This window comes from Mytilus trossulus, chromosome 8 (genome assembly GCF_036588685.1).
Source record: "Mytilus trossulus isolate FHL-02 chromosome 8, PNRI_Mtr1.1.1.hap1, whole genome shotgun sequence".
NCBI classification, from domain to species: Eukaryota; Metazoa; Mollusca; class Bivalvia; order Mytilida; family Mytilidae; genus Mytilus; species Mytilus trossulus.
In genome coordinates, this window is record NC_086380.1 from 69,292,455 (window position 1) to 69,304,335 (window position 11,881).

Genomic DNA, 11,881 nt, shown 5'->3' on the forward strand with positions numbered 1-11,881 from the left:
GCGTATTGTTATGCTTTTACTTTTCTACACTGGTTAGAGGTATAGGGGGAGGGTTGAGATCTCACAAACATGTTTAACCCCGCCGCATTTTTGCGCCTGTCCCAAGTCAGGAGCCTCTGGCCTTTGTTAGTCTTGTATTATTTAAATTTTAGTTTCTTGTGTACAATTTGGAAATTAGTATGGCGTTCATTATCACTGAACTAGTATATATTTGTTTAGGCGCCAGCTGAAGGACGCCTCCGGGTGCGGGAATTTCTCGCTACATTGAAGACCTGTTGGTGACCTTCTGCTGTTGTGTTTTTTTTATTTTGGTCGGGTTGTTGTCTCTTTGACACATTCCCCATTTCCATTCTCAATTTTATTGACTCAATCAAAAAACGTAAATTAATACACAATGAACGAATAAATTTGATCTGCGATATCTGAATGCAAATGCACAGTTAATAAAATATTAGAGACAAAAATTCAAGACCAAAAAGCAAACAAACAAGTTCAAACAAAGCCATGGCAATGCATGTTTTGGTGAATTCAATTAGTAATATCAAAACTGACCAAAATTAACTTACACCAAATTGCAAGTCTAACTGACTTGATCTATTAGACATACTTTTATATCAAAATCCAAAATAAGCAAAATGGTTTCATCACATAGAAATTTTCACATTTAGTAATGTTTATTGTCCATCATTTGCTGTAAAATCATAATGCTGTTTAGTATACACATCCCATTTTTTTTTTATCCTTTTAGTAAACAAACAACATTGGTATCAACTTCTCCTCTAGCTAGCAGTTATATCTAATGACGACAGCCCTTTGTGTTTAACCATATAATTAGCAGAATAGTTTTATTAATTTTCAATGTTCGCCTATCTTCTAATGTATATTACTTTTGTTTTTGTAATAAATGTATAATATTGGTATGATTTTCTCTTCTTGCGATATCTAGTGGTGTAAGTCCACTCCATTTAACATTACAATCTGCTTTACGTGATAATAACAATTCAACAATCTCCATATGACCTGTATAGCATGCTATCAATAAAGGGGATTCTCCTGATTTCACACACTTATTAATGTCAGCCTTATTGTTCATCAACAACTGTACTATTTTGGCGTGTCCTTCCTTACATGCTATGAACAGAGGTGATATTCCAGCATCTTTACACTTATTAATGTCAGCCTTATTGTCAATTAACATCTGTACTACTTCAGTATGTCCTTCCTGACAAGCAATGAACAGAGGTGAAGATCCAGTATCTCTACACTTATTAATGTCAGCCTTATTGTTTATTAACATCTGTAATACTTCAGTATGTCCTTCCTGACAAGCAAAGAACAGAGGTGATATTCCATCATTATCTCTACACTTATTGATGTCAGCCTTATTGTCAATTAACATCTGTAATACTTCAGTATGTCCTTCCTGACAAGCAATGAACAGAGGTGATGCTCCAGTATATATGCACTTATTAATGTCAGCCTTATTGTTTATTAACATATGTACTACTTCAGTATGTCCTTCTTGACAAGCAATGAACAGAGGTGATGCACCAATATCTTTACACTTATTAATGTCAGCCTTATTGTTTATTAACATCTGTACTACTTCAGTATGTCCTTTCTTACAAGCTATACACAGAGGTGATGCTTCTTCATTATTACACTTATTGATGTCAACCTTATTGTTTATTAACAAATGTACTACTTCAGTATGTCCTTCCTGACAAGCAAAGAACAGAGGTGATATTCCATCACTATCTCTGCACTTATTAATGTCAGCCTGATTGTTTATTAACATATGTACTACTTCAGTGTGTCCTTCCTGACAAGCAATGAACAGAGGTGATGATCCAGTATCTTTACACTTATTAATGTCAGCCTTATTGTTTATTAACATCTTTACTACTTCAGTATGTCCTTCCTGACAAGCAATGTACAGAGGTGATGATCCATTATCTCTACACTTATTAATGTCAGCCTTATTGTGAAACATATTTACTACTTCAGTATGTCCTTCCTGACAAGCAAGGTACAGAGGTGATGTTCCATTATCACGACAATGGTTTACATTACTGTAACAATGATATAAGCACCATGCAACCAGATCAATATCTCCTATATAACAACACTGTATCAATGGAGTGCTATTGTTGTGTGTGTTATATAGACTTGTTAATTGTTTCTGTTTTGATATTTCTAAACCTTTTATATGTACAAGGAATCTTTGTCTGAAGATTTGATCATCCATATTGATGTTACAGAAGACATCTACTATATTTCGTCTAAACCAGTCATCTATCAATCTATTTATATACATTTGTTGATATCTTTCTGATACATCTATTAAAAATTTATCTCTTTTGTCTTTTTTTTCAAAAACAAACCTTTCACGAATAAAATCACTTGAAGCATTATTAATTAAACAATAAATCATCACACTGCCAAAGTAAAAAGCAAGAAAGTCAAACAGCTTGTCATGAATAGTTCTGTATGAATCACCATCCTTTCTGATAAATGTATGAGTAAGTGAATCCAGCTCATCACGAAGAACCAATCGAGATGTTCCTTTTACTACTTTACAGGCTTCATATGTGTTCTTTATAATTGTTTTGATATCTTTATCGACATCTTTTGTGAGCCATTCTTCTTTTAAACAATTGTTAAACATGACACATAGAGCAAGTGCACAGTATTTGACATGTGCTCCCTCTGTTTGTAATTTATCTATCTCTTCTTTGTAAACTGTAAATGGATTCTTAAAGAAATCTTCTATTACCAGATTTTTGTTTTTGCTGTACAATTGACATAAAAGAGGAAAACAGTCAAACATGTCATAAAATTTCTTGATCTTAGACGCGTTTGATTTCAAGTAAAGTTCAGCAATAGATTGTTTTTCTGTTTCTGATAAGTGTTTATCTTCTGACAAAAGATTACATTCACAGGACTGATTAAAAGATAAAGACTTCATTTTTTCATCCTTAAAAACCTGAAGTCTACAAGACATGATTAGCTTGACTGTTTTTTTTTCTATTAATGTTTTGATTTTTTCCATCAGATTTTTCCAGCTTTCTAACTTCATAGGATTTATGGTATATGTTCCACAAAAGTCATCAACAACAAACAGGATCTTTTCACTTGGATTGTACCACTTGATAATTTTTCCAGGGTTTGTTACCGGTAAAATTACATAGCCTTCTTCTTGCATTCGTAGAGCAACATGACGCATCAATGATGATTTTCCTGTTCCCGAACTTCCAGTGACAACAACACAACCATTTTCTTTGATACATTTTAATACACTTATTGCTCCATTTGTTTCTATAAACATTTTGTCATCTTCTTTCCAAGTTTCTAATCCTCTTTAATTTGACCTAAAAAGAAAGAATTTGATTTTTCTTTAAAATTTACAATTATTTTGAGACTGACTTCTGTGATTTAGCCATACTGATATGTACTCATAAACCTTATAACATTTATAAAACTTTAGGACCTGAGCTTACATGATCAAAGTTATTCCTCAATTAAAAGTAAAAACACAAAAATACTGAACTCCGAGGAAAATTCAAAAAGGAAAGTCCAAAATCAAAAGGCAAAAATCAAAAGTCTAATGGATAACAACTGTCATATTCCTGACTTGGTACAGGCATTTTCTAATGTAGAAAATGATGGATTGAACCTGGTTTTATAGCTAACTAAACCTCTCACTTGTATGACAGTCGCATCAAATTCAATTACATTGTAAACGATGCATGAACAAAACAAACATACTCAAAGAGTAAAAATGTAAAAAATAGGGGTACAGCATTCAATATTGTGTTATCATCTTAATCACTGACAAAACAACAAATGTAACGAAGAAGCACAAAAAGGCATACATCAAATTTAACATACTCATTTTGCTTATCTTATACGACTTTATTTATCTATGTAGAGTCTACCCGTAAAGGATGGAAGGTTTTCAGTACTGGTGTAAAATTGCGCGTTTGAAATTCGCACAGGTAGACATAAAATAATTTTGTCGTTCAAAGTATGACGGGATACATAAATGCAGAGTCACGTAAAGTAGATATAACAAAAAACAGACTTAACAGTAAAAGTAATAATAATAAATAAAATAATTGTGTGGTTCAAAGTATGACGGGATACATAAGTACAGTTTCACGTCAAATGTATATCATAAAAAACAGCCTTAACAGAAAAAGTAGTATTATTGAATAGAATAGTTTTGTCATTCAAAGTATGTCAAGATCCATTAGTAAAAGTAATATTAATAAATGAAATAATTTTATCGTTCAAAGTATGATGTTTTGCATAGAGCCACGTCAAATGAATATCTCAAAAAAACTGACTTAACAGTAAAAGTAATATCAATAAAGACAAATAAAAGAATACTATAAAAGATATAATGTGTTTTGATCCAAACAATTTCTTTTTATAGAACAAGCATTCTGATAGTATTGCATGGCAAGATATAGTCCCCTACCGGTTAAAAATTTATTGTATTAAAACCAAAATTCTAACTTGATCTGTAACTTGTCATGGTGTAAATCATAATACAAATATCAAGTCAATATCTTCAAGAATGAAAAAAAAAAATGTGGAGAAAACTGATTATTTTAGTCTAAGGACCATTACTCTGCACAAAATCATCAGACCGAAACAAAATTCAAATTTGAACTGTAACTTGTCATGACAAGAGTGCACACGCTGCAATGTCTTGCCTTCCTTTCTAATCATTATCATTATGTTGATAGTCCTAAGTTTAAAGCTTTACTACATTATCTATCACATGAACTTAACGTGGTCCAATTAAATGAGGCTACGGTCATATAAACCAGACAAGAAATACATGTACACATTACAATCATGCAATACACTAAGTACATCGTGTATCATCAGTACAGCGGATATAGGTACTAACCAAGATGGCTTTGTCTATTTTGAAATGATACAGTAACGAAAACCTTTGTTTTGTTTTATCAACATTCAGTGTACATTCCTCAACATCTGAAATTCCTGCATCCAAATAATTTTGCAACGATTTTATCCTATTTATAAGACAACTTTGATATTCTAATAAGAACAATTTTAAAACTTGTACATGCGCAAATAGTTGTGAATGTCAACACTAACTTTCAATGTCGATACAGGTGTCGAGACATTTACATTTTTTATCTGAAAGAAAGCTATTACAGTTCAAAAGTTATAGTTACCAATCATAAACCTACATGTGACTACTAATTTCCTGAAACTTTTTGGGTAGTAAACGAGTATGAAAATAAAGTTTGTATGTACGGTGTAAAGCAACTTAACTATGTATCGTACAGAAGGATTTATGTGGTCAGCTTAACACCGAACACACCGCTTCTTTTTCGGAATAAAATATCGAAAAATAACATATGTATGAAAGATTTAAATGCCAATTATTGAATCAGCTATACTTATTACACACACAGTGGCCTTCTAACAGAAAAAGAGTTGCAAAAAATATAGAATTATATCGGATGAGACGAGCGCCAACTTCTTTGACAATTAAGTATTTGCACATGTTTTTAGTAATCATTCTTGTTTTGGAAAAATAATGAGACATCTCTAATTATCAACATACGACCAAATCATTTCTTAAAACAGCAATTATGTTAAGATGGAAGTACACATTTATATTATGCGAACAAAACACATATTTTCGTAACCGTGTACGGTCAAAATCACTCACGCCCGCTTGGTTAGTACCTATATCGGCAGTACCGATGAAACACGGTGAAGTATAGTTGCCCTATTGCCTATAGTTTCTTAGAAACAGACTTAACCAAGAAAACTAAACATTGACTAATGAACCATGAAAATAAGGTGAACCATGCCAGGCAGACATGTAAAGGTTACAATTCTTCCATACAACAAATATAGTTAACCTATATTTATTGCTTATGGTTTAAGAAAAAACAGACCAAAACACAATAAAATACTCCACTGGTTGCAGCTTGTTACGACCACAGAGGTCGAACCCTGAACAGTTGGGGCAAGTATGGACACCAGATTCAAGCTTGATACAGCTCTGCATTTTGATTGTGATTAAATATTTGACACAACATAGGTTTTTGTCACAGAATGAATGTGGTCTAAGAACTTATACATATTAAATTCACCTATTATGGTCCAATATCCAAAATCGGAATACATGTTAGATTCAGCATATCAAAGAATCTCAAGAATTAATTTTGTAATGAAATCAAACAAAGTTTAATTTTGGACCCTTTTGACCTCAATGTAGAACGATTTGATAACCAGGCCAAACTATCAAAAATCAAAATTCATTGTTTAGATTCAGCATATCGAAGAACCCCATATATTCAAATTCTGTTGAAATCAAACAAAGTTTCATTTTGGACCCTTAATTGGACCAACTAGAAAACTGGACCCTTAATTAAAAATCTTAGTACATGTTTAGATTCAGCATATCAAAGAACCCAAAGAATTCAATTTTTGTTAAAATCAAACAAAGGTTAATTTTGGACCCTTTGAACCTTATTGTAGACCAATCTGAAAACGGAATTAAAAATTAAGAATCTAAATACACGGTTGGATTCGGCATATCAAAGAACGCTAGTTCATTTTTTATTAAATTGTGGACCATTTTGGCCCCTCATTTCTAAAATGTTGGGACTAAAACTCACAAAATCAATCCCAACCTTCATTTCGTGATCATAAACCTTGTGTTTAAATTTCATAGAGATACAATCAGTTAAACTGGAGTATTAGTGCATACACCAATGTGTCTTCGGACGATGACGAGGACGACGACGACGCCAACGACGCTAACATCAAACCAATATACGATCACAAAAATATTTTGCAGTCATATGAACACTTAACACTGAGCATTGAACCACGAAAATGAAGTCACGGTCAAATAAAACCTGGCAGACTGACATGCACATCATAAAATAGTTCCATACACCAAATATAGTTGACCTATTGCATACAGTGTTCGAAAAACAGACCACAACACAAAAACTTAACTTTAACCACTGAACCATGAAAATGAGGTCAAGGTCAGACGACACCTGCAAGTTGGACATGTACACCTGACAAGCATTCAATACACCAAATATAGTAGACCTATTGCATACAGTATTAGAAAAACAGTAAAAAACACAAAAACTTAACTATAACCACTGAACCATGAAAATTAGTTCAAGGTCAGATGACGCCAACCAGTTGGACATGTACACCTGACAATCATTCCATACACCATATATAGTAGACCTATTGCCTATAGTATCTGAGAAATGGACTTGACCACGAAAACTTAACCTTGTTCACTGATCCTTGAAATTAGGTCCAAGTCAAGTGAAAACTGTCTGACGGGCATGAGGACCTTGCAAGGTAGGAACATACCAAATATAGTTATCCTATTACTCATATTAGGAGAACATTTAAGAATACTAAAAATCATAATTTTTTTTTCAAGTAGTCACTGAACCATGCAAATGAGGTCAAGGACAATGGATATATGACAGACGGAAACTTCGTAACATAAGGCATCTATATACAAAGTAGGAATGGTCCAGGTCTTCTTCCTTCTGAAATATTATAGGCTTTCAAGAAGCTAGCTAACACCCCTGCTGCACCTGGATCACTATCCCTCTGTCCAGCTTTCTGCGACAGAAGTCGTAGGCTCGACAAAAATCAACAATTCAGAACTGGGGAAGTAAATTATAAATAGGACAGATTTTCCCAAAATATTCAGGGCAGATAGAGTTTGTTATGCTAACCATATTTCCCCTTTCAGTTTTTCTCAACTGGTTCTAGTTTTCCAGATACTAATCAAAACTGTAGTGTTCCCCTATGTTATATTTTTAACCATAGTGGCCATGTTGATTGCTCAGACTGGAGGAAAATTTTAAACTATATAGTTGACATCCTTTAACACATGATACATGAACAGACAAACTTTGGTTTCAATCAATTGAACAGTTTAACAGAAGATGATTTTTCAAGAAAAGTTTATAGACGACAGGCTTTAAGATAAAACAAAATTTACATTTTACACCTATGTTGTATTTTTACTAATGTCAGCAATGATGGAATGTAGAGAGAATCATCAGACACATCTATGACAACTAGCCCAGTTGTTAATTTAAGAGTAAAATGTTTTACACTTTACCTGACAACAGACAACAACAACTGACACCAAGTAACAACATTAGCTCCTTTGATGTTTTAGGTCAGGTGAGATAAAAAGCCAAAAATACTAGAAATATAGTAAATATTGAAGGTAAATTCCCTGATTTCACATCCTTAGCTATATAACTATACAACCTTTTCTATATGAGTTTAACATACCTCTGATGTTCCACGCTATTGGGTCTTTCAAAAGTTCTGTGACTTCCGTATATTCAGTCTGTAAAGTAATGTGGGAAACTTGTAACTTCCTCAGATTTTCCGTCACTTCTGAGTGCTTCGTCCCCAAAATATCCACTGTTTGTCCGAAATCTTTTATCTTTTCCTGTGATTGTTTGATTTCCAGCATGATTTCCTGATTTGACTGATCTAAGATTTTCACCTTTAAATTTTGGCACTCTTGATTCATTGGCTGACCACCCAACCTACTTACTGCCTACAAAAATATTTGGAAAAAATAGAGAATGTGTCCCCATGAAGACAAAAGTACACCTGCTTGCATACAACATTATTTAATCAAAGTGCTTGAAAGCACTGAACAGTAAAGATTGCTTCAATTTATCAGTGAGAAGTAATACCAAATATGACATTGTTTGTAGTTAATTTAACAGATATTCTAGACAAAGGAAGATAAGTCTAATTTAACAACGACATAATTTATATTTTTAGATTAGATATTAGATTCCTGCACCTTGCAAAAGTTATGTAATTTTCTTGACAAGTATAACATAATTTTGGGCATTGAATATCTAAGCATACATTACATTGATAAATTTTTTGAAATGTTAATAGATAGGATATTAGCATGTTATTATCAATGCACTATATTTTGTGTATCAACAAAAGTAGTAATAAGCCTTGGAACATTTAGATATCAAGTCAGTTCCATAAGGTTTTGATTGCATTTCATGCAATTTTTGCCTTAAAAAAATGCTTTTACAATTCTTAACTCACTTTGAAACAAGCTATTGGCTTAAGGATATTGGTTTGCAGGAAAACCTAATTAAACCTCCACTTTAGATTAGTGAAAAGAAATTGTAATTCCCTCTATTTAAATATAGCATTTGCAAAAGTGTAGGAATCAATACACAGCTAGTACATGTACTGTAATAAATTCAATCAAATTACTTCGTCATGCAGAAGGTGTTATATTCACTATAAATAATTTATCAGTGGGAGGCAAAATTAAACATTGCATTGTATAAAGCACTGATTGTAGTTGATTCAACTATAATTATGAACAAAGGAAGATAACTCCAATTTTAACCAGGTGCTCTGCAGGGGGCAGCTTTATACGACCGCATAAGTCGGACCATGAACAGTTGGGGCAAGTATTGACACAATATCAAAGCTTGATACACGTCTGAATTTGGATTGCGATCACATTTTTTACATAATTTGAGTTTATGACACAAAACAAATGGCAAAATCTTACAAATCTATTGCACAATATTGTGCAATTGATTAACTTTTAAAAAATTTGGAATTTGAGAAATTTGAAAAAAAAAAAATGAAAATCATTACCACCCCCACTTTTTTTGCAAGAAGTCCAAAACCTGACATTTCTTTTTACAAAAGTTGTGTAAGGGAGGCAAATCCGAACATACGAAACATTGTATGTTCAATGTTTTAGAATTACCTCCCTTACACTGCTTTTAAATTGTCTAAATTGTCCTATTTCCTTAACTATTGCCACTATATCCCCCAAAATCAATCCCAATATTCCTTAAGTGGCAATGAACCTTCTTGTAAAATTTTATAGATATCCATACGCTTAAAACACAAGTTATTGTCTGTAAACTAGACAAATGCTTGTTTTTGGTCTCTTTTTGGCCCTTAATTCTTCGACAGTTTGCCTAATAACCCCTTAAAATAAATCTCAACCTTCTACTTATAGTTTTAAACATTGTGGTACAATTTCAGAACAATTGAAATACTAATACACAACTTTTTGTCTTGAAACAAGATAAATGCTCTTTTTTACCCTTCGGGCCCCTAATTCCTACTCCTTTGGGACCATAACCCCCAAAATCAATCCCATGCTTCCTTTTGTGGTAATAAAAACTGAGCTAAAATTTTAATGATTTCTTTTAACTTATTCAAAAGTTATTATCCGAAAACAATCCGTCTTCGGGCGACGCTGACGACAACGATTGGTACTTTTAGTAAAAAAATGAAATGTTTAGCAATTATTCAATTTGTAAAGAGCATATCTCTAGAACAGTAAAAGTGACAGCACCCAAATTCAAACTTTGTCTGTATTTTACGATAATAAGCGTTGTGTATAAGTTTAATAACATTTGGTTGAGGCAAACTAATGTTAATGAGCGGAAACCAACTTTAGGACGTACGGACGGACGAACGGGCGTACAGACAGACAGACAAAGGTTAAACTTAATGCCCCCTCCGCTACGGCAGGGGCATAAAAAATAGTATTCAATCAAACCTCCATATAATTCAAAATTAATGTAAACAGACTTTTTCTTTAATGAATGTGACAGCCACCTTTATATAATATTAGAAAAATTAACATTTGAAGTCACTTAAGCATGAGATAGGGAAATCTTATACACTGAATTTCTTCCTATATCTTGCTCATTGAAAATTGTGAGGAAAAACAAATACATGTTGGATCAAGGATTTTACAAGAAGGCACACATTTATATTTTTACTTGGGGCAGATCCCCTGTGTCCCTCATAACCTGTCAGTGCTATGTATAAATCACTGATACTAATGTAACACTTACATCAGATATATTACTCCATGCTGTATTGAAATCAACAGTGGCCATTGTGTTACTATCATGATGAGCTAATATATTCCTGTACCATTTAATTCTTGCTAGATCAGGTCCTGGAGTTGTCTCCAATGGTAGTGGAAGTCTGTCAAAGCCATTGATTGGCTGAGTAACATATGTCAAATTTCTGATCAAGCAAATCATCAATGTCACATCAAAAGCTGAGGAAACGGGTACACCTGTAATATAAAATATCATAATTAATTACACCTGTAACATCAACTGTATTAGAATCTGATACAACTGTAATATTTTTAAAAGTATTAGATAGTTATCAAAGATACCAGGATTATAGTACGCCAGACGCGCATTTCGTCTACATAAGACTCATCAGTGACACTCATATGAAAATATCTATCAAGCCAAACAAGTACAAAGTTGAAAAGCATTGAGGATCCAAAATTCCAAAATGTTGTGCCAAATACGGCTAAGGTAATCTGTGCCTGGGATAAGAAAATCCTTATTTTTTCGAAAAATTCAAAGTTTTGTAAACAGGAAATTTATAAAACTTACCACATTATTGATATTCATGTCACCACCGAAGTGTTGACTACTGGGATGGTGGTACCCTCGGGGACGAAACGTCCACCAGCAGTGGCATAGACCCAGTGGTGAAAATAGTTATCAAAGGGCCGGGTACACTTTAAAATTAATATTACAATCAGGACACCTGTATTATCAAAAGCATGAGAATCAGACACACTTGTTAAATCACAAGTGTTACTATCAGATTCAGAAAAACATAAACACCAAAAGCAAAGACATCAGGTACAACTGTAACAAAAAATTATTAGTTAGCTACACTTTAACATCAAAAGTGTTAGAGTAAGGCACACTTGTAACATTAAAAGTATTGAATTTAGGTACATTTGTAACATAAAATGTATAAGAGTCTGGTA

The 11,881-nt window shown here is 33.0% G+C and overlaps 1 protein-coding gene across 1 annotated transcript; it reads right to left on the minus strand.

Annotated features, from left to right (window-relative positions):
• Positions 1 to 692: 692 nt before the first annotated feature.
• Positions 693 to 11,125, minus strand: LOC134727923 (ankyrin repeat domain-containing protein 50-like). The gene is made up of 3 exons (XM_063592319.1): positions 10,932 to 11,125; positions 8,347 to 8,620; positions 693 to 3,371 (listed from the first exon to the last, which is right to left on the minus strand). The coding sequence occupies exon 3, from the start codon at positions 3,326 to 3,328 to the stop codon at positions 884 to 886; it is 2,445 nt and encodes an 814-aa protein (XP_063448389.1). The 5' UTR covers positions 3,329 to 3,371; positions 8,347 to 8,620; positions 10,932 to 11,125; the 3' UTR covers positions 693 to 883.
• Positions 11,126 to 11,881: the final 756 nt, after the last annotated feature.